Source organism: Dasypus novemcinctus, chromosome 8 (genome assembly GCF_030445035.2).
Source record: "Dasypus novemcinctus isolate mDasNov1 chromosome 8, mDasNov1.1.hap2, whole genome shotgun sequence".
NCBI lineage: Eukaryota > Metazoa > Chordata > Mammalia > Cingulata > Dasypodidae > Dasypus > Dasypus novemcinctus.
In genome coordinates this window covers 57,636,764-57,664,014 of record NC_080680.1, presented here as the reverse complement: position 1 = coordinate 57,664,014, position 27,251 = coordinate 57,636,764, and the positions used below count along the sequence as shown (strand labels likewise).

At 40.2% G+C, this 27,251-nt stretch overlaps 1 protein-coding gene across 1 annotated transcript in view; it reads left to right on the top strand.

The window, feature by feature from the left end:
- The window catches only part of FREM1 (FRAS1 related extracellular matrix 1), a 161,804-nt gene that overhangs the window by 4,779 nt on the left and 129,774 nt on the right, over positions 1-27,251 (top strand). Inside the window, exon 2 of the mRNA XM_058301883.2 lies at positions 26,469-26,961. Within this exon, the coding sequence (XP_058157866.1) occupies positions 26,728-26,961 (234 nt within the window). The 5' untranslated portion in view covers positions 26,469-26,727. The remainder of the gene's footprint in view (positions 1-26,468; positions 26,962-27,251) is intronic.

The following is a 27,251-nucleotide window of genomic DNA, read 5'->3' as shown; positions in this document are numbered from 1 at the left end:
AACTGCTCAGGAAGGTTGAAGCCTGAATGATGGGTAGAATTTAGCCAGACCAATGAGGTGGTCAGTAAGAGTGGGGAAGGGACATTCATGGCAGCTGGAACAGCAAGGATGAAACATGTAAAGGCCCGGAAGCAGGACTGGGCAGGCCGGTGAGTTTAAGGAAGTGAGGAAAATTCATTTTGCTAGCATATCAATGGCAAGGAGATTCATAAGAGAAAAGGTTAGAGAGGTGGGCAGGGGCCAAAGGTAAAACCAGTATCAGCATTAAAAGGGACCTCAGAAAGTACCTAATCCACACTCCATCCCTGAGACTAAGACTACCCTTCCTGTGTCTGTATCTCAGCCCTTGCCACTGTTGTGTAGCTCTGAGGGAAAGTTCTTTCTGAAAGTAAGTTGAGATGTCTACCCATTCTCCCTAGTTCTGCACCCTGGAACCACATAAGAAAGTCACTTCTTCCAATATTTGAAGACTTTTTCTTTCATTAATGGTTACCAAAGGAGGTCTTTCATTTACTGTACACATGCAAGTGGTTTTTGGAAATGCAGAGTTATAAATTTGTGCTTATTGAATGCTCTCTTACTTGCTTCAGTCCATCATTCCAGTCAAGTTAGAGAGACTATGGATCTTGGCTGTGTCCTTAGTTATAATGGTTAGATCTCTTGGATTTGTGCTGCGTGAATTGGATAAGCTTGCCTTCTGTGTCTTTGTTCAGGCAATTTGGAAAGTTGTTTAACCATTGATAGCAAAAAACAGAGCTTATGGGGTCTACCTCTAGATGTTTCCTTAAGAAAATCATGTCCTTATCCTTTTTTAAATTTATTTTTTAAAAGGAAGTTAAGGGAAGCGGACTTGGCCCAATGGATAGGGCGTCCGTCTACCACATGGGAGGTCTGTGGTTCAAACCCTGGGCCTCCTTGACCCATGTGGAGCTGGCCCATGTGCAGTGCTGATGCGCACAAGGAGTGCCGTGCGACGCAGGGGTGTCCCCTGCGTAGGGGAGCCCCACACGCAAGGAGTGCGCCCCATAAGGAGAGCTGCCCAGCGTGAAAGTAAGTGCAGCCTGCCCAAGAATGGCGCCGCACACATGGAGTGCTGACACAACAAGATGACACAACAAAAAGAAACACAGATTCCAGGTGCCGCTGATAGGGATAGAAGCGGTCACAGAAGAACACACAGTGAATGGACACAGAAAGCAGACAACTGGGTGGGGGAAGGGGAGAAAAATAAATAAATAAATCTAAAAAACAAAGGAAGTTAATGACAACCTCTCTATTATCCAGAATTTTAGGAATGTCTTCATTTTACTAAGAAGAGCCCAAAGATTGGTATGGTGTTCTTCTTTTGACAAGGATGCTAAAGGTACAATTCAACTGTAATTGCTGATTTCATTTACTGTTACATATGTTGAATGCAAATGGCATGAAACAGACAGTTTAGTTTCCGTGCCTTCAAAACACCTAGACTATTAGCTACACTATCAGGTAAGATGTGATAAATGCCCTGCGATAGGTTTAAATAAAATGTGAATCTTCTGCAATGGCAGGAAGGGAATCTTTCCAAATGGAATGACTGAGTCTTAGGGCAACTTGGGTGGCAGTTTATGAGGCCTAATGAGAGAGAAAGATTTAATTAAGAAAAGAAGGACATTCCAGGCAGGGGCAAATACGAATAGGGGCATAGAGATGGGACTGCCCTGCAAGTCACTGTAGCTGTGTAACTGGAGCTTAGCGGAGAGGGTAGGGGTGGAATTTTGAGATACGTAAGCCTAGAGGTGATAGCCAAAGCCATAAGAGTAGATATATAGCAAGGAGTTGGTTGAAATCAAATTTTTAAGAAATGCCACATTTTTAATGGTGCAAGGTAACCAAGTGAAGGGATAAATATGGGGTGGAAAGAGAAGGAACGGCAAATGAAAGAGAAAGAGGCATTGGCATCTGTCAGGGAGAGAGAAAACCAGGAGCTATCATGAAACCACATAAACTAGGAGGGAAGCAATTATGAAGAAAATGTGTGTTATAAGCTATAAAGAGGTCAGGGAGGATTATGTCTAGGAAAGTCAAATCTGATGTATTAAATAGTAGGTCACAGGCAGCCTCTGAGAGAGAGAGGTGTTTCAAGAACTGGTGGCAATCAAAATCAAGGGGTCTTTTCAGGCATAAAAGAGGAGTGGAGGAGTGGATGGAAACAACTCTTTGAAGAGCTAGAGTAGTTGGTCAAGATGAGGCATATGATGGGAAAGGGGAAAAGAAAGTGATAAGCAGTAGTAGTAATAGTAATAGTAGTGGTTGTAGTAGTAAGAACACTAGCATTTATTGGACACCTACTATGTGCTAGAAGCTGACATATATTACTTCATTTGATTCTCACAACAGAATTATAAGGTAGACTTTTTAGCCCCTTCTTACAGATGTGGAAGCTAAGACTCAGAGATTTGGCCAAGGGAGTATAACTAGGAGGCAGCAGATGCACAATTCAAATCTATGCCAGTGTACTGCCAAATCTAACTATCCTACTGCAGCCTGCATTTGTCTGACTGAGTTTTCCTGGTTCAAGATTGGCTTCTCCCATGGGCAGGGTAACTGGCCTGCCAATTCGGGCCAATATGTCAAAGCAATAATAAAAGTAAATCAACAGTTACCGGACATTGTATGTCCTCCCATGGCCCACTGGGTGGAATGTGGGAGAGTGTGGGCTATGGTGTGGACCATTGACCATGAGGTGCAGCAGTGCTCAGAGATGTATTCACCAAATGCAATGAATGTCTCATGATGATGGAGGAGGTTGTTGTTATGGGGGGAGGATGGGGTGAGGGGGGTGAGGGGTATATGGGGACTTCATATTTTTTGAATGTAATATTAAAAAAATTAAGACAAAAAAAGAAAAGAAAAAAAAAGTAAATCAAAAGGCAAATACACTAGAAAAACTGGTTTCTGCTGAGGATGGAATAGGTATCATGAGCTCATTTCTAAGCTATCCAATAACATCTCAGACGTGGTCCTGAAGTGATGATCCATTCTTCCACAGCAGTCGAGGTGCCAATCATCCATTTTAAATTACAGACACTATTGCTTTTTCTTTTACTTTCCTCTCCTTTCATTTTCCATACTTCCTTATTCCTTTCTTTTATCATTTTCCTCTTCTTAAGAAAACCAGACTCCTTTGAACCACGTTATGGCTCAGTCACTTGGGTCTTCTGACTCACGGGGGTCTCTGCTACTTGCTTTTCTGCAATAGTCCTGAATGAAACTCCTCTGCTCTTTTTTCTTCCTTTTTTTTTCTTCCTTTTCAACCCAGTAACTATACGTGGGAAGCTGATGCTCAACCACTGAGCCACATTGGCTCCCCTGAGTTTTGTTTTATTTTGTTTTTTTCATTTGTTTTGCTTGTTGTTGTTTTTTGTTTTGTTTTGTTTTAGGAGGCACCAGGACCGAACCCAGGACCTCCCATGTGGGAAGCAGGTGCTCAACTGCTTGACCCACATCTGCTCCCTCCTCTGCTTTTTATAAAAATGATTTTGCTTAAATACTTGAAACCAGTCCATTCCTGAAGCCCTTAGAATTTTTGGGACAATAAGAAAATAGCTGCTGCTGGACATAGTGACTGATGACTAAAAGGCCACTTGAGTGTGATACATCAGTAGAAGAGGAGAAGGAGTTGAATGGCTATTTCACTATTTAATTAGGTATCCAAAGAGTTTTAAGTTGCTTATTATATCCTTTTACCACAGAGCTATGTCAAGGCCTCTCCTCCTGGTATTAGTTAGCTGGTCTTCCAAATTCTTAACACATTATTTAGCAAAATGAAATAGAATAAAATCAGTAGCTACATGAATCCACTTTTTTAAAAAATTGGTTTTTAATACAGTCTAGACTCAGAAATTGGCTGCAGAACAAGGTGATGGGGAAATATCCTAGGGCAGGACTAGCTTTGCACTCTTATAAACTCTTTCAGAAATATTAACTGGAACCCATTTCACCTTTTCTTTTGGCCATCAAGCCTGACGGTGCTGATTTGGACTGATAGAACTAGCAGAGAGCAGTGTGCAGTTTGGTTACAGATGCTTTTTGGCCTCTCATCAATTGTTGCTGAATTGCTTTATTGGAAATTATTGGCCTTTATTTATTCCCCAATAAAGAAATATTCCTGGACTGTGGCTTTGTAAGTTGCTGCTCTGGTCGCAGTCCTCTTAGAGTGGATTGGAATCAGAGGCAGTGGGATTCACTGGTAGGAGGACCTGGGGGTCCTCCCTTTAGTGTTTAGTCTACATGAAGGATGGCAAATGGTGACAACCATGCAAGCTCATGGAGCTTTGGTTGGAAATCATGATAGTGTTGCACAGAAGGTTTGCAGCCATGGACTGCCTGATGGTTGAAGGAATCTCATGTGAATCGTTGGCTCTGTGGTCAGAGAGCTGAAATTAATTATCTAATACCTGAAGAAAATGACATAGTAAGGAGCATGTGGGCCATGGTGTGAAGGTAGTTGGGTTTCTCTGTCAAGGAAATAAATTCCCTATCTTTACAACAATTCTGTGGAATCAATATTATTACCCCCATTGTTCAGATGATAAAATCAAGGCAGAGAAAGTTTAGATAGCATAGAAAGGTTTTGACATTACAAGTTGAAGTTCTTTCCACAGACACTAAAGTATTCAAAGTGAGCAGTTTAGTCAAAGTTCATTCTTAGTTCATATGTTTAAATGAAGTTTGTCAACTATAGAGCATGACATAAATGCTATATATTATCATGTTTTTATACAAAAATTATTTCATTTTTAAAAAGGAATTGACTCCTTTTCTTCCTTTAAAAAGATTGATCTTTGTCTTTCGTTCAAGCCAGATTGTTTATTCCAAGTAGTGGAATGTTGGAGATAGTGAGGTGGGCTTAAATGGATAAAATCAGGGTCCATGAACATATTAAAGAGTGTTGTGGGTAGTGTGGGATAGTGACCATTGTTTCATTGAGGAATTGACAAGAAGTAATTGGTACATTAGGGACAGAAAGAATGTTAGGGCTTTGCAGCAGATGATTAAACACTTAACCTTAAATCCCTTCTAATCTGATCAAAAATGACTGTGCAAGTAACCGTTTTAGGGAGATCTGTTATTTTCTGCTGAAACCTAAATTTCCTTTGCTATCTCATCATGAAATATTATACTATGAAAAAAAAGCATGGAACAATATTAGCTTTGTGAGTAACCGAATTGATTGCTGTATTATATTTTCCTGTTTTTGAAGATATCACAGCAAAGGAAAAAGCAAAAATGCAACTGAAATTAGTGGTAGAACAATGTTTTGCTAGTTAACTTTATGTGAATTTCCTTCTTTTTAGACTTTCCATCCTTTCTGACAAGTTTGCTAATTCAGGAAGCCACTGACTTGTGTAGATATGTCTACGTGTGACCGGCCTCCTAGAAATGGCCACTCCAGCTAGGTAATCAAGAAAAGATTACCTCACCGATGCCACATTTGGGGCTTCCTACCTTTATTTACTGTAATTGTCAGGCCTTCTCTAAGCAATCTTCTCTCCCTCCCTTATCCCCACCTCTCTGCCAGTCACCTCCCAACTGGTCCTACCACCTCACTTCACTCTACTATGGAGACCTGTGGAGTTTTTTCAGACATATCAAAGAGCTTAACTTCAGTCTTTGGCCACTAAGGCTCCTTTTACCTCTTCTTATACTTAAAGGAGAAGAAAATAAAGTGTCATTGTTTATAGCAGTGATTCTCAATCCTCGTTGCTCATTAGAATCACCTGGAAAATTTTAAAATAATTCAGATGCCTGGGCCTCACCCAGATACAGTAAACTGGAAACTCTGGGATGGTGTTTGGGTGATGTGAATGTGAAGCCAGAAATGATATCCTCTGGTTTAGGTGTAGCATTATAAGGAACCTCTGGTATAGGGAGAACATTAGCACAGACCCTCGTAAGTCCCCGTAAGGAGTGTTTGCTTCCTTCTGAGGCAGTAGAGTCAGGCAATGAGAGGGAGTTTTGCAGCCAGCACTTTTCCTCAGACCGTGGGAGACATGGCCATCAGCCACCGTGTTGTACAACTCCAGGGGACCCCACTCACACTGCAGTCTATGTAAATGGTGCCTTGGCACCCCTGGAGCATGGCTACAGCATGAACTGGAGTTTGGTGCCATTGAATTGAATGAAATCTAATAAAGAAGTTGCTACAACTTTGGCCAAGACTTTCAAGAATAGAAAGTTAGTGTGTTTTTGCCCAGAAGTACCTCCCACAATGATGAGTTTATGCCGTTCCCAAGGACATTACAGTCTGACTTGTGTTTGTCAGCTTGTCTGCTCACTGTCACAGTGGTAAATACGTTCCCACTTCTAGATCAAACTATTCTCACACCAACTTTTTGAATACAGACTATTTGTGTCCTAGAGATTCTAAGAAAGGGCAGCTTGCATGGTCCATATATTTCTCTTTAAAAACATTTCTCTGACTTATTGGTGTTTGCAATTCCTACACAATGTAATTCTTACACATTGCTGTATCCTCCTGTCTGGTTTTATTACACAATAAGTCATCTAAGCAGATATTCAGGTACAGTACTTGCAGCCTGTGAAGTTTATGGAAATTTTGTTTCTGAGTGAGTACTTGAAGCATTTTTATACCCATTCCCTGAGAACATTCTACCCATCCCCCACCACAGGCCATCCCACATTCTGCCAAAGTAAGCAGATCAAGTTTCACTTTTCTTAATGTAGTTAAGTTCGGTGAGCCACAATTGCAGCAGGGAGCCATGCACATGCGCCAGAATTGACATTGGCACTGGAGGTGAGAGGACATGTGGGGCCTCTGTGGGGGGAGTGTCTGGTATGCCAGTGAGAACTGACAGCACTTGTGTGGCTCTTGAGTAGCTGGGGATATGCAGTTCCCCAGAAAGGAAAGAGCTCTAAAGCCTTGTGTATTAGTTAGGGTTCTTAAAGAAACAGAACGGACAGGATATATTAGATACCTATATCTGTAATGTATCCATGTAAATATCGAGAGATTTATAAGAGGAATTTGCTCAAATGGCTATGGGGGTTGGCAAGTCTGAACTCCATAGGACACACCACAGATTGGAGATTCTGATGCAGGTGATGGTGAATTCCTTAGGGAAGCTGGCTGGCTGAAGTAGAGATTGAGATTCTTCTTTCCGACTTTAGAAATCCTCTGTTTTGGCTTTAAGACCTTCCGCTGATTAGATGAGGAGACTCCCCTCATTGCTGAGGGCAGTCTCCTTTGTTGATTGCAGATGCAGTCAGCCTTAGATGCAATCAAACGACTATACATGCAAATCCATCTATGAAATACCCTCACAGTAGCAATCAGGCCAGAACTTGCTTGACCAAACAACTGGACATCAAAACCTAGGTGAGTTGACATCGGAACTTAACCATCACACCTGGCTAAACTCACGCTCAGTCTCTGAAGGCCCAAAGCCTGATGAGCAAGAATTCATTTGGTTGCCTTGTTTCTTTTTTGTTGGTGGCTGAGCTGCACCGCTATCTAGAGAATTTTCTAACTCAGTCTGAGTGTTATTCAAGGGTCAATCCAACCTAAACCATGGGGCATGTGAAAGAGTGGCCATAACTTTTAAAATAAATTTTAGGAAAAACTCTCTTTGATTGGCCTAGAGTAGAAAGGGCACTAACTTTTGAGGTTGAGACTTGCTGTGTGGTTAGGGACTTTGATTTTTTTACATATATTATGTCTGACCATCTTACCAAATTGAAAGGTTTCAATTACTGTCCTCATTTTACAGATGAGGAAACAGAGTCCTCATAAGTAAGAATAAGTACCTTGGTCAAGGAAGTAGAAGGGCCAGGATAGGACCACAGGACAAGGGAATCTGATTTACAGTTTGGCCTTCTGCTGTATCACTATTGTGTTTTCTTTCACCTTGGCTCTAATCCGACATGACAGAATTAAGCCTTCTCTCCCACCTTTTTGTAAAGACTGTTGAACCAGAAAATTATTTACAAACTTATTACTTGAGGGTATCAAATAAGATACTTATGTTTAAAATGGAGATCAGGAAATTTGGATTTGTGGCAAAAAGCAAATTTGAGATGAGAATTGCTGCTTACTGGACTTACTTAATATGAGAGGCTGGTTCCAGGTGAATATGAAGTGATATGCAGGACATGACTGGAGACAGCAAAATTGTGATGAAATTCTCAACATGAAAGATAATCAAGACTCTCATTAGAGTTGTGCTAACTTAAATTATTTGCTGGTTTTACATATTGCAATTTTTTAAATTACATCTCAGTATATAAATTGTGCTTTAATTTCCACATTCTACTTGCATTAAAAATAGTTATGAATCGGGAAGCAGACATGGCTCAACTGATAGAGCGTCCGTCTACCGTATAGGAGGTCCAGGGTTCAATCCCTAGGGCTTCCTGACCTATGTGGTAAGCTGGCTCATGTGCAGTGCGACTGCGCACAAGGAGTGCCATGTCACACAGGGGCGGCCCCATGTAAGGATGCCCCATGCGCAAGGTGTGCGCCCCGCAAGTAGAGCCATCCAGCGTGAAAAAAGCACAGCCCACCCAGGAGTGGCGCCGCACACACCGAGAGCTGACACAGCAAGATGACACAACAAAGAAGAGACACAGATTCCCGGTGCTGCCTGATAATGCAAGCAGATGCAGAGCACAGCAAATGGACACAGAGAGCAGACAAGGGGGCGGGGAAGGGGAGAGAAAGAAATAAATCTTAAAAAAAAAAAGTTATGAATAAAGCAGCTGGCCCAATCACTTCTTTAACTTTTAGTAAGTCACTCAAACTTTTAGGGCCCCATTTCCTCACTTGGACCACTGTGCACTAGAACATAGAACATGGGGTTTCAGGAAACCCTAGTCTGCTGGGGTTTGAATTATAAGCTCTACCACTTGTGGCCATTTGCCTTGGACAAATTATTTATCTGTTTCCTCAGGTACAAAATGGGAATAATAGTTGAATTTACTCCACAGGTTGTTGTGAAGATTGAGTTAAAACAGTGCCAGACCCAAAGTAAGTGCTTAATAAATATTCATTATTATTATTATATGTAAAGTTGGGTAGAGAAGTGTCTTTCAACTCTAGAATTTTGTAATTTTTGAGATACTGTGACTCAGGCTCAAACAACATTTCATTCCTTGTCATTTTAGCAGCACATTCCTTAAGCCATCAAAAGCGTTTTCTTTATAGCAGTTTTTTTAAAGAATAGTTGTAGGTTTACAGAAAAACAATGCATAAAATACAGATTTCCCATATACCCCCACACCTATTATTGACACCATGCATTAGTGTAGTACATTTGTTACAATTGATGAAAGAATATTATTATAATTGCACTATTAACTATAGTTCATGGTTTGCATTAGGGGTCATTGTTTATTGCTTGTGTTTCCAGTTCTATGATATTTTTAAGATTTTTATTCTAGTAAAATATATACAGCCTAAAATGTCCCTGTTTTAACTAACATAGCAGATCTTTTAACAAGAATAATTTTCTGCTACAGACATCTGAGTTTTATCATTAACTATGGCATGCAAATAAGATTGTCAATATTATTACAGCACACTTTAAACAGAGATATTGGTTGGTTTTCTGAATGTCTGAGCAATCCTTTTCAAAATGATGTGTATTATGCTGAATAGTGTAAGTTTCTTTAAGTTCATACTGCTGAATTTGATGAAATCATTAGAACATTTTGCTCATATACTGTTAATATTACAGCAAATACTACTTGGTACTATAAAGAGATTATATAACTCTCTCCCACAAGACCTCAGTCTCTCTAAGTTAGGGGTTTTTTTTTTATTTAACTTTTATGTGTCCTGTACCTCTCGGCCCTTTCCCACAAAAGCCCCTTGCTTCTGATATAACATCTACTTGTTCTTTGACTATGTTGTATTCTTTCTCTTCATCTTCATATATGCCCTTTGTTCCATTTTTCACCTTGTTAAATCCTATTTGTCCCTTCCCTTTCTCTGGAGCCTCCTCTGACCTCCAGTCTGAGCCAAATGCTGCCCTCCTATGTATTCCTATGGCACACAACACATTCCACCATCATAGCACTTTCCGTCCTTTTGAATGGCTAGTTTAGATGTCTGCCTTTCTGCATTACACTTCAAACAAAATGAGCACAAAAACTGTGTCTTATTCCCTTTGTAATCTCAGCATTTAGTATATAGTTCTTCACACAAAGTGGGTATTCAACAGTCATTTATACAACGAATGAACAAATGAATATATCACATTCAAATACAGAGAACGAGGATGTATTCTGAAGATGAACTTGGTCTCAGAAGATGGATTCCTGATGTAACCTGCATTTAAACAGACTCTCACTCTGGTCATTCTGGTGTTTCATTGTGAATTAAGGGATTCAGGGTTTGCTCCAGGAGAGAGAAAACTGTTTCAGGCAGACTGGTGGCTCCATCGGGGAAGGTCCTGGTGTGAGCTGGGTGAAGAACCAAATGTAGTCAACCATGGTAGACGTGAGTCAGTGCTTTCCACTCTGTTTAAGTTATGCAATTAAAACAAGCTGTTGTAAAAATTTGTAGGATACAACCCTCTGGCTGAAAACAAAGTGAATTTAAATTATGACCATTTTCTAATCTTCTGTGAAATGCTTTGATGGCTTAAGAAACTTTAATAGTCATGAAATACAGAACTGAAAGGGCACAAAACTTTTTCCTTCTGCAGTCAGGTTTTTTTGTTTTTTTACATTTGAAAGTAGTTTCAGTAGAAACTGAAACTCATTCTGTAGGCAAGTGGCTGGTTTCCAAAGGGCAGCCTGGAATTTGGGTTTGATATGTAGATTTATTAAGTATGGGTTTATCAGGCATGACCAGAACATTTGTAGATATCATCTGGATGTCTATATTTTGATCATTTTACTTCTCTAACTCAGTGTCTCTCAAATGGCTTCTCAAAGAATCTGGGGTGGTTTTTTTTTTTTTCATTAAAAATAAAAGTAAAAAAGTCTTTCTATAAGTTTGCAAATTTTGGGCTTAAGAAAAAAACCAAAAACTCTCCATAAAATTTCTTAGAGCCTTTAATTTGCTCTTATTACACTGTAACTTTTTAAAAAGATTATAGCATTCTGTGCTTTAAACATATTTGGCTATAGAAGACTTGTTTTGTAGAAAACTTTTTTGTTTTTTTTCAGGTACTGGGGTGGGGGATTGAAACTGGGACCTCGGATGCGGGGAAGTAAATGCTCAACCGCTGAGCCACACCGGCTCCCCTGAGTTGGTTTTTTGTTTGTTTGTTTGTTTATTGTTTGTTTTTGTTTTTAGGAGACACTGGGACCAAACCTCAGACCTCCCATGTGGGAATCAGGGGCTCACTGTGTGAGCCGTATCTGCTCCCCGATAGAAAACTTTTTAATATCTCTTAGATGAGCAAGCTAAGAAGTACAGTTTGCAGGATGCTTTATTACCAGAATAGACATTGAAATGTTAAAAAATATATGGAAGGAAACCTAATGAGTTTGTGTAGTAATCAAAGGATTCCTCTTTGCAACCTTGGTCATGTGGAATAGCCTGAGGGATGGCTCTCTCTATTTATGCGAGGCAGTCAGTGCTTCCTGAAAGGGATATATCTGGACTGAACATCTGTCTTTTAAGGAAACTGCATGGGATAGTGGATATAGTCTGGGTGTCAGAATTGAGATTCTAATCCAGGCATGTTTTCCAGATAGCTGTGTAATCTTTCCAGATAGCTGTGTAATCTAGTGAAGTTTTTTAACTGCCAGGGATTCCTTTTCTTCTGTGAAATGAAAGGCTTCTAGAAAAAATACAAATGACTAATGGACATTTAAAAAAATAAGCTAAATCTCTCAAGTAAAGAAAGGAATGCAAATTAAAAACAGTGATGGGATAAAACATTTCACTTGGGAAGTTAGTAAAAATTAAAAGGGATAATAGTGAATGTCAGTGAGCAAGACTGATAACGGTGTAAATTGGTGGTATTTTTCCAGAAAATATGTGTATTAAGAGTCTCTAAATTTATACCCTTTGACCTCATAACTCCACTTCTAAAAATCTATCAAAAAGAAATAGAGAAATAGGTTGAATTTTCATCACGTTTTATTGACATGATAACTATTCCAAAGTAACAGTGAGATAACTAAGCAACTTATGGTACATCCATGTAGTGGATAGAATGCACAGATTAAATATAAGCTCACAAGGAATGTTTAATGATGTGGAAAATGAATGTTTTGTTAATAGAAAAGAATAGTACACAACTCTTTATGGTATGGTTCCAATTAAGTTTAAAAATAGTATTTATTTATATGTGTACATATAGTTACATGTATGTATAAGTGTTTTCCTTTGGGTGTTGGGAAAGTATATTATTTCCTTCCTTATTGGTTTCTATATTTTTATCCTTTAGTTAACAAGCAAGCATTACTTTTATAATTATAAAAGGAAGTTATTTTCAGAAAAAGCAAATAAATTAATAAATAAAATGAAGGATATGGTTTAGTTGATTTCTAAAGTTTCTCCCAAACCATACATATTGTGATTTAGATTGCGTTTCAGAGAAAATTGCAGAGTAGAGGAAGCAGCATGCTGTAAATAGAGTCAACACGTATTTTATTGATTTAATAGGCTGGAATTATGAAGTAGCCTGTTTGCCTTGAGGCCTTTAAACTATGTTTATAGAGGAAGGAACTGGAACACTAAAACATTGACAGACAAGGTATCTATGCTAATTATATATTCTTAAAGTAATAGCTACTTCCTCTAGAGAACATTGCAGCCAGTGAAACCCTAACTCCTGCAGTGGTCACCAATTCTTGCCTGGAACCATAAAGGAAGTTGTTAAAGTTTTGCATACTGTAGGAAAAGATTCTGGGGCTGGTGAAACAACTGTAAAGTGTATAAGATTATGGGTGTAATGCAAAGTGATATGAAATAGCAGTTAAAAACATGGGTCCTGGAGTCTGGCAAGGACACAGCCTCTGAAGTCAAGCTGATGACCTTGAGCAAGTTACTTAACCTCTTTGTGTCTCATTTTCCAAATCTGTAAAATATACTGTAAAATCATGGTGGGGATTAAACAAGATAATAAATGTAAAACATTAGAGCAATGCCTGGCACATAATAAGCACTTAATAAATATTAGTTTTTATTGTAATTATTATGTCACTTCTTTAGGTAACTGTTTCTTTTTTTTAAAGATTTATTTATTTATTTAATCCCCCCCCCCCTCCTGTTGTCTGTTCTCTGTGTCTTTTTGCTGCATCTTGTTTCTTTGTCCGCTTCTGTTGTCGTCAGCGGCACGGGACGTGTGTGCGGCGCCATTCCTGGGCAGGCTGCACTTTCTTTCGCGCTGGGCGGCTCTCCTTACGGGGTGCACTCCTTGCGTGTGGGGCTCCCCTATGCGGGGGACACCCCTGCGTGGCAGGGCACTCCTTGCGCGCATCAGCACTGCACATGGGCCAGCTCCACATGGGTCATGGAGGCCCGGGGTTTGAACCGCGGACCTCCTATGTGGTAGACGGACGCCCTAAGCACTGGGCCAAATCCGTTTCCCTCTTTTTCTTTTTTTTAAGATAAAGTATGGTGCAGATTACAACAACTCTTTATTTTTTTAAAAGATTTATTTATTTATTTCTCTCCCCCCCACCAGTTGTCTGTTCTCTGTCTATTTGCTGTGTCTTCTTTGTCCGCTTCTGTTGTTGTCAGCGGCACATGAATCTGTGTTTCTTTTTGTTGTGTCATCTTGTGTCAGCTCTCCATGTGTGCGGCACCATTCCTGGGCAGGCTACACTTTCTTTTGTGCTGGGTGGCATTCCTTACAGGGCGCACTCCTTGCGCGTGGGGCTCCCCTATGCAGGGACACCCCTGCATGGCATGGCACTCCTTGCACACATCAGCACTACACATGGGCCAGCTGCACAAGGTGGTAACTGTTTCTTAAATGAGAAATAATAATAGAGACTATTTTATGGGTTTATTATGAGAAATAAATGAAAATATGCAAGTAAAGAATGCATAGTGCCTGTTATACAGTGAGTAAAAAATAATAGCAAAAACCACAAAAAGTAATTTCTATATAGAAGATACTAAAAATTGTTTGTTAAAGAAAAAAAACAAACTTAAAAGTCACAAATTTAAAGACTTTAAGACTATGACTTTTCCTCTGAGTACTGTTTTGGGCATGGTTATAAATTTTATCATAAAGTAAAAAAAATAAAGTCACAAGCAGCTTCTCTCTTCTCCAGTATTCCATTCTCCCTATGAGATAATTCACTGTGAAATCCTGTGTTTGACAAGATCTCCAAAGGATTTTTTATTGCTCTTCACTCATAAGCTCTACTTTCCTCCTATGGGCTCACCCATTCTCTGTTGGGGGAATGGAATGAGATTGACAGGAGAGGAGGAAAGAGGACTTCCCTGAGACCAGCCTGTACCATATCTCTGCTGCTTCCTGCTATGACCTTGGGCAAGTCACTTAGGATGTGATTCCTTGTTGCCTATAACAAGGAGTAATGAGACTTCTCTATCTACCCAGGGGGGTTGTAAGACCAAAGGAGCCAGGAGATATGAAGTCTTAATTTCCTCAACTAAATCTCAAAGAAAGAGGAGAACCACCTTCTCTAAGGTTAGATAGCCAGTTGTTTCTTGAAGACACAGCTCTCCTAGTTTCCTGTTCCTTGCTCCTTGGTGAATCAATTTATGTCACATGTGATTTGGATTCAGTTCAGTTGTCCTATGGGTAATTATATTCAGCTACAAGTTTATGCTTGAATCTTTTAAGTTTGATTTACATTAATTACTTTGGAAATTAATTTGTGTAAAAAGTATATTTTTAAAATATACTTTTTAATTTTAATTAAAAAAAAACTTAGATTATATAAATGTTACACAAAAAATATAGAGGATTCCCATATGCCCTGTTTCTTGCCCTCCCACATTTTCCCATATCAACAACATCCTTCCTTAGTGTGGTATATTCGTCAGAATTGATGAACATGTCTTGGAGCATTGCCACTAAGCACGGATTATAGTTTCATTGTAGTTTATACTTTCCCCCCCACATTTTTGCAAGTTATTACAAGATATACAATGGCCTGTATCTGTCATTGCAATGTCATTCAGAATAATTCCCAAGTCCTGAAAATGCCCCCAAATTGGACGTATTTTTCCCTCCCCCTCCCCTACAATCTCCAGTGGCCACTCCCTCCACATCCAGGATGTGTTCTTCCATTGCTAGGATCACCACAAATCTATAGTAGAACAACTCTAAATCTACTCTAGTCCATCATCTATTCCCCAATCCTGAGGATTCTGGGATGGTGATGCCCACTCCATCTCTAATTGAGAGGGGTCTTAGGTCCCATGGTGCAGATGGATAGGACTTTCTTGCTTGCAGTTGCAGACTCTTGCTGTTCCTTGAGATGGTTGTTGTCCATCTTCATCTCCTTGTTAGTTGTCCTGGGTGAGTCCAATGAACTGCAGAGTAGGTGTTGCAAGTCTGTTGAAATTCAGGGCCCAGCTGGCACATGGACAGCCCAAAGATTTAAGTCTCTTGGACATACAACTATCAACTCTAGTACTAATTATAGGTTCAAATAGAGGGGCAGCAGAGCCATGTGTAGGGAAAACACAACTGAGTCCAACTCTGTTGACTTATGATTTTTAAAACACATCATTTTTAAAAATCCCATGTCAATTTCTAAGCTTATTCTGATTGACATTTTCAAGATTTTCATATAAGGAAGTCAGAAAATCTGCATTGGCTGTCTTCAGCTTTCTAGTCAAGTTTTAAAAATCTCTCTTGAGTTTGGGTGAGTGGAAACAGGTTGATCCTGAGTTGGCTTTTATTTTCTTTTAAACTTAAAATGCAACTTCTCTATTTGTTTTATTCTTTCTTATAGAGCCTAAAGGGTAAACTGGGTGTTTGTAAGATCTAAAGCTGTGAGTGAGGAGGTAATATCCTTAAACACAGGGAAGACAGAAAGTTTCCAATACTTATGTCATCTTCAGTTAATTCATCTGAAACACTGCCGAAAACATCAGACCATGCATGAGTTCTGCAAAAAGCCAAACAAATGAACAAACATCTATGATAGAATATTGATGAATGCAGACCAAGCAAGGGGCTGCCCTTCTGCTGTGTAACTTCCATTGCAAAATTCCAAAGAGGAAGATTAATAAATATTATTCTTATCAGGGTACAACAATAAAAAGATCATCACCATGGCTGTTGAGTATTTTCATCGTCTGGAGAGGCTGGGAGTATAGCTGGGACCCATTTTTTCCTTGTGCACAGATTATCTCAATTAGGAGTATCATGTTTTTATCAACATGGAGAATACATGCTCCTAGAGTTAAGCTGAATGTGTAGTTATGAAATAAACACTAGCTCACATTTCCCTGATACTGAATGCAATGTTACTAAATTGTTTTCTTCTAATCAGGAAATTTTCCAAGCAAGAAAGTTTGGTCAAAGACATCTTTTTGAGTTTTTATAAGGAAAATTCAAACAAGGGTGGTTTTCCACTTTTCAGAATTTGTTTTCACATACTTTTCTTTTATTACCATGTACAGATATACTTAGAAGATATTTTTCTCTTTTTTGTTTTTTAAAATTTTATTGAAGAATATCATTCATACAAAAGCATACGTAAAAGTAAATGTATACTAAAAGTTGTGAATTTATGAAACAAACATGCATATCATCATACAGTCCTCCCCACACATCACCCCACCACCAACACTTTGCGCTGTTGTGGAACATTTCTTGCAAACGATGAAAGAGCATCGTCAAAATATTACTAACTATAGTCCTTGTCTTACATTTGGTATATTTTCCCCCCAACCCACCCGATTATTATTATTTTTTAAAAGAAGCTTTAGATTCCATAAATGTTACATAAAAATATAAGGGATTCTCACACCCCACCCCTCCTCCTCCCACACTTTCCCACATTAACAACACCCTTCATTAGTGTGGTACATTTGTTACAATTGATGAGCACATATTGAAGCATAGCTACTAACCATAGACTGCAGTTTGCATTATAGTTTACACTCTGCCCCACACAGTTTTATAGGCTATTGTATAATGTATAATGGCTTGTATCCGTCATTGCAATGTCATGCAGGACAATTCCAAGGTCCGGAAAAAAATGCCTCTATTCTTCTTCTCCCTTCCCTCAGAACTTCTGCCCACTCGATTATTAACACCTTGTATTAGTATTATATATTTGTTATAGTTCATGAAAGAATGCCCTCATATTTGTTCTGTTAACCACAGTCCATCAGAATATATTATTTCCTCATGAAGAAAAAAGGAAGTGATGGGAAAATGGCCAATAAGAGCAGAATTGATTTGCAGCTGTGACAAGAAGATTTTGAAATACTGAGAAACAGCTGAACTCACAAGCAAACAAAGACAGAATTTGTTTCTATTGTAGAGTCAAATTAAGTCCAAGATAGCTAAAAAGTCAGTTTACAGCTGGGGATCTAGCGAAGGGCCTTTTCTACTTCTACTTCCAAATGTCCGTAGTAACTCTGCTTACCCTGGGAGCCACTGCAGCAGCAGTCCGAGCTGGGGAGAGGGATGGGGACTGAGGAGCTGACTTGGCTCCATGTTGGGACCAAGAAAACTAATTCTCTAGATGTATTAATACTAGCTTCCTCCTAGAGGGTTGTCAATTAAATGTTGGCTACCTCTGGATATAATAATTTTTATCAGAGAAAATGACCACTATTTTATTTTGGTGGAAGATAGAAAGACCAATTGTCATCTATGAAATCTTGCTTGATCCAAAGTCCTGATTTGATTTGCTATTGTTGTTTTTCTTTTTGTCCTTTGTTCATCCAAATTCCTTTCTCTTTCCCCTCCCTTATCACCTTCTTGAAGTGAGAAATCAGAACAGTATATTCCATGGAATGTTCACATGATTGGTGTTTCCCAATACCATGAGAAAAATTAGAATGTCAATAGAAAACATATAAAGCATACTCCATTTGATCTTTATTGCACATAATTCTCCAGCGTTCATCCAGGCCCAAATGATTGCAAATGCTTGCATGTTGATTTGGAAATTATTGTTCTTGTAACTCTTTCTTCCCTTTTAATATGGTTGCTTTGGTTTGTTTCTGAACTGGAATTCGGTCTTGTTTTTCACTACAGGCATGTTTTAAGATTATGATAGAAAAGAAAAATTAGAATGAAAACAAAATATGCTCTATTTGACCTTTATTGAATCTGATACTGCAGCCTTCACCCAGGCCCAATCCCTGCCCATCCATGTGTTCTAAGTTAGTTTTATTCTCTTTTTCTGTTGATAAATTTGTAATAATGTTTTCTATGGGGATTTATAGTTAAGAAAATATTTCCACAGAGATGGTTTCATTTGGCTTCACAGGAAAACTCTGGGGGAGGCAGGATGGATGGTCCTATTTTTGAAAGAGAAAACTGATATTCATAAGAATCGGAATTAGAAAACTTCAGAATTCAGGTCGACTTTTCCTTAACACTGAGGCACAGGAAGCCACAGAAATAGATTTCTTTCTCTTCTCTCTTTTCAAGAACATTAGGATCTTGGACTTTGACCTTATCTCCTACTTAAGGACTTTCATATAATTGGAATGTCAGCTATTGCCCATATGATGTTAGGTAAGAAGTTATGACCTAAATTTAGCTGATTACTGATTAAACTAAATTAATAGAAAAACTTGAAGAATCATGTGATTATTAGTGGTGTAATTAGTTTTAAATTCACCAGTAAGCAACAACAACAACAAAAACAAATAGTGGGTTAAACAGGAGAGAAGCTTAAATTCTCTGCCATTTAAAACTCCAGAAGAACAGGCTGGTTTGGTGGTTGTTTGCAAATGCCCCAGAAACCCAGGTTCCTTCTAGCTCACCGCTCTGCCAGCCCTGGTATGGCCCTGTTCCTAAATGTGCGAGGCAGGGTCCTCAGTCTGAGCAGTAGGATGGAGGAAGGTATAAAGAAACAAGGACAAGGGGCCTATAATGAGCACCTCTCAATGACTTCTCCCTTTAAATTCCATTGGACAGAATCTGCTTACATGGCCACAGGTAGCTGTGGGAGAGATTGTGAATATAGTCTTTATTCTGGGAGACTGTATGTTCAGCTAAAATTTCTATTTCTATAGAAGGTGAGGATATTGTGGGAAAAATACCTATCTTTGCAAGAATGTGGGAAAAGAGCTATTAAATTACTGTAAGAGGGAAGCAGATGTGGCCCAAGCAATTGGGAGGTCCCAGGTTCGGTTCCTAGGGCCTCCTGGTAAAGGCGAGCTGGTTTACGTGGAGAGGCGGAGAGCTGACACAACAAGAAAGAGACACAGAGGAAAGACGATGAGAGACACAACAAAACCAGGAGCTGAGGTGGCTCAAGCGATTGAGTGTCTCTCTTCCTCATTGGAAGATCCCAGAATCAGTTAAAGAGAAGACAAGAAGAGAAGACAAACAGACACAGAAGAATGTGCAGCAAATGGACACAGAGAGCAGGTGGCACAAGTGGCAACCAGGGGAGGGGGGAATAAAATAAATCCTTTCAAAAAATTACTGTAAGAGAGAAGGAGCTGCATAATATTCCATCATGTGAATAGACCACAGTTTGTTTATCCATTTATCAGCTGATGGACACCTGGGTTGTTTGCAACTTTTGGCAATTATGAATAGTATTGCTATGAACATCGGTGTGCAGATATTATTCCTGTCACTGTTCTCAGTTCTTCTGGATGTATACCCAGTAGTGGTGTTGCAGGGTCACATGGCAAGTCTATATTCAACTTCTTTAGGAACTGCCAAACAGTCCTCCACAGTAGCTGTACCATTCTACATGCCCACCAACCGTGGATAAGATATGCATCTGTAAGAAGATATGAAGTCACAAAGCATATGACAACATGAATTAGCCTGGAGGACATTATGTTGAGCAAAGCAAGCCAGACACAAAAGGACATATACTGTATGACTGCATTGCTATGAACCAAATATATTGCGTAACCTATTGTATGGTTTTTAAAAAATTTTATAGGTACCCTGTACCTTTAATTGAAAAATATATTTTTTATTCAACTATGTTTTCTTTTTAGTTTTTAAATTTTAAATGTACAAAATAAAGTTTAAAAAAGAGAGGAGGCAATATTTGCTATATTATCTTTAAAATACATCTGAGAGGATTTTAATTGGTATTCCAAGCTGCTAAATGAAACAAAAGATTTGGTTGATTTGTTCCATTTTTTGTCCACATTGCCTTTCTTGCTAAGGCAATCCTAAATCAAAATGTTTTTAAAAATTACTGAATGCAAATTTGTAAAATATGGCAAAGCCTGGAAGGCAGCTGGCTTCCCATTGAGGCTAATTTATTAAAAGTTTTTACCCAGGCCTGCTTCTAATACTAAAGAGATGGCAACCCAGCAGTGATCTATTGTTAAAGATAAGGGCCTGGGGTAACCAGTAATTCACATCTACAAAGATCAGGAACTTGACTCTGGATCAAAGCACTTGCTTTAAGTGCCATCATCTAATCTAAGACATCCCTGGAGCTACAAAGGAATTCATTTCAGCTATTGGCTGAGTGGGTTGTGGGAGAAGAGAATTCCAGGGCAACAGGCATAGCTACCTGTGCCGCGGACTGAACTTGAGGAGCCTGACACACACCGCTGACTCTCTTTTGTAGATGGCTAAGGCGCCTTCCTTCTTGGGTGTTACTGAATTCCCTATGGGGTTATCCTACTAGGGATTGAGCACACCTGAGAAGAAAGATGTTCTTGCCTTTTGTACCTTGATGGGCTGGTAGTAAGGGACTAATTATAATAATTGGTGATTTCTTTGAACTTATATTCAATTAAGCAATGTAATAACAGAAGATACATTTATCTGTGAAATGGGCTTGCTGTACATTTGTTTTGTCAGAGGATGTATCTTTAATTAATACATTTTTCATCCATAAAAACATTTTTTTCATAAAATGTTTCTTGCCAAATACCCAATGATCATACTTTTTAAGTGCCTTTTTAAAAAAATTTCTCTCCCCTTCCCCCCCACATTGTCTGCTCTCTGTGTCCATTCGCTGTGTGTTCTTCTGTGTCTGCTTGTATTCTTGTCAGTGGCACCAGGAATCTGTGTCTCTTTTTGTCGTGTCATCTTGTTGTGTCAGCTCTCCATGTGTGCAGTGCCACTCCTGGGCAGGCTGCACTTTTTTCACACTGGGCGGCTCTCCTAACTGGGCTCACTACTTGCGCGTGGGTCTTCCCTATGCAGGGGACACCCCCGTGTGGCAGGCACTCCTTGCGCACATCGCTTGGGCCAGCTCATCACACGGGGGGGTCAGGAGGCCCTGGGTTTGAACTGTGGACCTCCCATGTGGTAGGCGGATGCCCTATCTATTGGGCCAAATCCGTTTCCCTTATGTGCCTTTTATTTTATTTTATTTTTTTAAAGATTTATTTATTTATTTCTCTCCCCTCCTCCCCGCCCTGGTTGTCTGTTCTCTATGTCTATTTGCTGCGTCTTCTTCTTTGTCCATTTCTGTTGTTGTCAGCGGCACGGGGCTCTGTGTTTCTTTTTGTTGTGTCATCTTCTTGTGTCAGTTCTCCGTGTGGGCAGCACCATTCTCGGGCAGGCTGCACTTTCTTTCGCACTGGGCAGCTCTCCTTTTGGGGCGCACTCCTTGTGCGTGGGGCTCCCCTATGTGGGGGGCACTCCTGCGTGCCACGGCACTCCTTGTGCGCATCAGCACTGTACATGGGCCAGTTCCACACGGGTCAAGGAGGCCCGGGGTTTGAACCACAGACCTCCTCATGTGGTAGGTGGACACCCTAACCGCTGTGCCAAGTCTATTTCCTTTAAGTGCCATTTAAAGATAATAAAATTTGCTTTGAGTTTCTTTTTATATCTAACACACACACATAATTTTACACAAAAGTACATACATGATTTTGTATGTTATTGCAGTTTTCAAAATGCATGTTTTTCTCCTCCCCCCCTTTTTTTCTCCTCCCCTTTTCTCTTATTTCCTCTATTAGCCCATATTACATTGCCCCCTCAGGAATCCCTATCAATGACCTAATACTTGCCTTTATATATTTTTCCTCCATGCCATATAATTATATACAACAGGTATCTCCATATACATATACACACATACCCAGATGCAGGTTTTATCATTATTTTATGAAAGGGAAACACAACATGTATACTATTCTCTATCTTACTTTTTATATCTTGTGGAAATCCCTGCAAGTTAAGTTGTATATCTCTCAATTTTTAAAGGTTATGTTATAGTCTATGGTGTGAAAAATACCTACTCTCTTCTATGATGGGCATTTGCTTTGTTTGTAGTTTTTGCCACCATGAATGATGCTGTAATCAACATCTTTGTTTGTGTGTTCTTGTACAAGGCCATTTCTTTTCATCTCTATTGAATAGTTTCTCAATATTGTGTGGAAATGATGGAAAAAAGGGATGATATATTAACATTATTATCTTAAAATGTATATCCCTTCTTCTTTTGGTATTTAGAGATGCTACCTGGGGGAGACTTAGTTAGCTGACCAGCCAGAGATCTTGGAGTGTGGCATTTTCTAGGGTCAGGAATCTTGACTTCAATGTTGTAGGTCCCGGAAATGGAATTTGTCCATATATCCCAAGATGATCTGTTTCTTTGTGATAGATTCAGTAATTGAATTCACATAACATCTTGTTCCATGGCTGTTGGTGGCCCCTTCTGATGACAGTTCTTTCTTTAAATATATTAATATTCTTCATTAAGCTACAGTTTAAGGAAACTTAAAGTATTGTCTTCTCCCATTTATCCATTAAACTAATGTTTATTGATTGTTCTAGGCACTGGGGACAGGTCCATGAATAAAAAGATAAAATGCATGCTCTCATGAGGGAGATAGCAATGAAAAGCATAAATAAGAAAATATGTGAGACGGTGACAAGCACTAAGGTTAAAAATATAGCAGAAAAGGAATACAGGATGCTGAAGGTTGATGGTATTGCAATTTTAATCAGGCAATTAGGCACTACAGATGTGACATTTGATGGACTACTTGGAAGTGATGAGGGGGAAAGGATGGATTTCTGGAGAAAGAATGCTTATGGCAGAGGAACATGGCAGAGTGGAAAGGTTGGGTGGGGTGAGGGCGTGGTGCTCTTGATTTATTTGAGGGAAAGCAGAGATGCTAGTGTGGCTGGAGCAGAGTGAATAAGGGGAAGTCAAGTAGGAAATGAGATGAGAGAGGTGAGTTCCTGATAGGTCATTATGAAGACTTCAGCCATACTCTAAGATGAGAAGCCATTGGAGTGTTTGAGTAGAGAAGGGACGTGATCAACTAACATTTAATAGGAACTCCTGCAGCCATGTTGAGAATTATTTGTAGGGGAGGACTGAGTGGAAGCAGGAAGATCAGATAGGATGCTGTTGCAAACACCCGAGGGAGAACTATCGGTGGCTTGATCCAGGGGGGTAACAAGCAGACGTGGGAAGTGGTTGGATTTTGGAAATATTTTGAAGGCAGTGTTTTAATTTCCTATAGCTGTGTAACAAATTACTACCAACTGGGAAACGGACTCGGCCCAGTGGTTAGGGCATCTGTCTACCACATGGGAGGTCCGCGGTTTAAACCCCGGGTCTCCTTCACCCGTGTGGAGCTGGCCCATGCGCAGTGCTGATGCGCGCAAGGAGTGCCCTGCCATGCAGGGGTGTCCCTGTGTAGGGGAGTCCCACGCGCAAGGAGTGCGCCCCATAAGGAGAGCCACCCAGCGCAAAAGAAAGTGCAGACTGACTGCCCAGGAATGGTGCCGCACACGGAGAACTACACAACAAGATGACGCAACAAAAAAAGAAATACAGATTCCCGTGCTGCTGACAACAACAGAAGCAGACAAAGAAAAACACGCAGCAAATAGACACAGAGAACAGACAACTGGGGCGGGCAGGCAGTCGGGCCGGGGGTGGGGGGTGGGGGGAGAGAAATAAATAAGTAAATAAATCTTAAAAAAAAAATTACTACCAACTTAGTGGCCAAAAGGCTACATATGTATTATCTCACATTTTCCGTATGTCAGGAGTCTGATGATGGCTGAAATGGGCCCTCTGCTTCAGGTTCTCACCAGGCTGTGATCAAGGTGTTGACTAAGCTGCATTTTTATCTGCAGGTTTTCTTTTCCTTGTGGCAGAAGAGCTGGTTATTGTGGCTTCCTTCTTAAAGGCCAGCAGGAAAGCCTCTAGCTCCAGTCTGTTAAGAGAGAGCCTTATATACAACCTAATCATGGGAGTGCCAGCCTTTGCCATATTCTATTGGTTAGAAACAAAACAGGGTCAGCTGGAACTTGAGAGGAGCAAATTACACAAAGGCATAGATATCAGGAGACCAGAATTATTCGAGGTCACCCTAACATCTGTCTGCCACAAAAAGTCAATAGGATATTTTGTCTGTTTGGATGTAGAGAGTGAGAGAAAGACAGGAACAGTTGAACAGTTGGAGTTGCCATTAGCTGGCATAGGGAAGCTATGAAGAACAAGATACCTATTATCCACCCACATGGAGACGCCAAGTTGTCAGGCGGAAGATCTAGGCTAGAGATGTACATTTAGAGCTCATTATCATATGGGTGGTATTTAAAGCCAAGGAATGAGATCACTAGAGAGTGAGGATAGATTCAAAACGGGTCCAAGGCCTGGACCCTAGGCATTCCAACTTAAAATGTCTGGAGTCAAGCAAGAACCAGCAAAAAGGACAGAGAAGGAGGAGTAGCCAGAGAGAGAGGAGGAAAGCAGAAGAGAGTAGCCTGGTAGACTTTATTTAATTTATTTACATCTCAGAGGGCAGAATTATTTCCCTCATTTCACAGTTTTCGGGGACACCTACCCATGCCTCTCCTCCTCATGAATATATTGTGGTTTTTGGTGGGTCTTATGTCTTAAATGCTAGAGGTTAATGGGAAAACAGTTCTATTTTGTTGTTCATGTCATATAATGAGGTTTGCATTCTTGCCCAAATAGGTCAGCCTCAGCAATGACTGAGTGTGGGCAACACAGGAAGTGTATATTTTATTTTGGGAGTGACACCCTAAAAAGGCAAGCCTCTTTGTAAAGAGTTCGGCTCTTCCGTATTCACGTGTCATGCATTGACTTAGAACTGGAAGATTTCAAACAGTGACTGGGAAATGGATCTTCCCTTAATGTATTAGAGGTGGATAATAGAAGCGTTTTGTCCACATCCTTCTGATAAACACTTATTTCAGTATCAGTTGGTTATGGACAGAAATATTTTGAGACTCATTAAAATGTAAGACCTTTCCCATGTGGTGGAAGATGCACTGTGGTTAACGATACAAATATGAGAGTGTTCTCTCATGAACTATAACAAATGTCCAGTACTAATACATGGTGTTACTAATAGGGGATATAGGGGAAAAACATACATGTGTACCCTATGGACCATAATTAGTGGTAATAGTCTGATCATGTTCTTTAATAATCTGTAACAAATATTCCACAACAATGTAAGGTGTTGGTGGAGGAGAGATGTATGGGAATACGGCACATTATGCATTATTGTTTTGTAAGCTCACAACTTCTCTAATAAAAAAAAAGTAAAGGCCTTTAATAAACCGTAATAAACCACCATTGGTTCACATAGCTATACCCTGACTGAAGGATGTATTTCAATATACACTAAATTTACACAAAATCTCTTCGGTCCTTATAAAACGCAGAGGGATAACCATGAAATTCTGAGTTGTTAAAGCAGAAACAAAAACTCCATTTGTGCAAACTAAATATGTCTTAATGTAATTATCAATGTAGATAATATAAATATATATCCATGTACAGAAACTGTCCTGTGTATATGTGTTTGTGCCATTCGATTTGTTTTCCCTTTCATATAGAGGAAAAAACTTGAATGTTTACTTGGAAAAGAATATATTCTCACCAATTTTCACTCAAGGGTTTCTTAGGCATCTTCCTTTTCCAACAGTCAGAATTACATGCATACTAAACATATTTAAGCCTATTTCACATTTCGCTAGCATTTATAGTGAATCATGTTTTCAGTGTGCAAATAATCCTCTGTTCTCTGAAACAAATTAGGCTGCATCCTCATGTCTGAGGAGACAGAGGCAGAGAGTTTGGTAACTTTTTCTGAACTCGGGGGACCAAATGCAGCATTTTGTAAGGGGGCTGTCTCCCTTTGGACCAGTCAACTGACATCCCAGTTGGGGCATGTCCGGAAGCAGGAGCTACAAGCAGGGTAATGAAACGGCTGCGTTGCCTTTTAGATGTGCCTGGAGGTCAAGTTAGCTTATTTGTTTTTAATTTAGCTGAAATTATAGGCTGGTTGAAAGATTCCTTTGTTGGTAGCAGTCTTTTGAATAGCCGCACAAACCTTTTGGTCTCCTCTCTCTCTCTCCCCCTCGCTTTCCTCCAACCCCTTCTCCCATTTGCAGGATTAGAAAAGCACTTGGGAGGCACATTAATCCTGCCGACGTTGTCAGGAGTGATCAGCGAGTTTTATTAAAAGTCCCGATCGCCTGAAAGGCCTCCTTGTCTGAGCTGAAAATGAAAGGCGCATGTTAAGATCTCGGGGCACACTGTCGGGACCCCTTGCCCTGTCCCTCGGACTCCGAGCTGACACTCCGGGAGGAAGCACAGAAGCCGTCCTTTGTTCCCGCGGTTTCGCCCTGGACGGCGCCGCGGGCGCGCGGCATGAGCGCGCGGGGGCGGCGAGGGCCGAGCGCCCTCCTGCTGCTGCTGCTGCTGCGAGCGACCGGCCCCAGCGGCGTGCGCGTCAACCGCGGGCTGAGCGTGGTGAGGGGCCGCTCCGCCTTCCTGTCGCCGGAAGACCTGAAGTTTGCCGTCGCCAAAGAGAAAGATGCTTGCAAAGTGGAAGTGGTGATGAATGAGCCAATCACCCAGAGGGTTGGGAGGCTCACCCCACAGGTAGGTCAGATGCGAGATTTTCGACTGGGTCGCACGCGCAGGGGAGAGAGGAGCAGAAGGTCAAGTTGTGGATGGTCGAGATTGTAAAACGGTCACACTCGAAGTGACGGAGTTGCACTTCTCAGGGAACCCCCGTTTGTTTTTCTATGTGAGGTAAAACCCATTTATGAAAGTTCCTGGCTGACTGTGTATTACAACCCTACAACTAACAGGATTTACTTCTTATTAGGCTAACATGTATAGAGGAAGGCAGATTCAAACTCATATGGAAGTATGTATTTTTTCTTAAT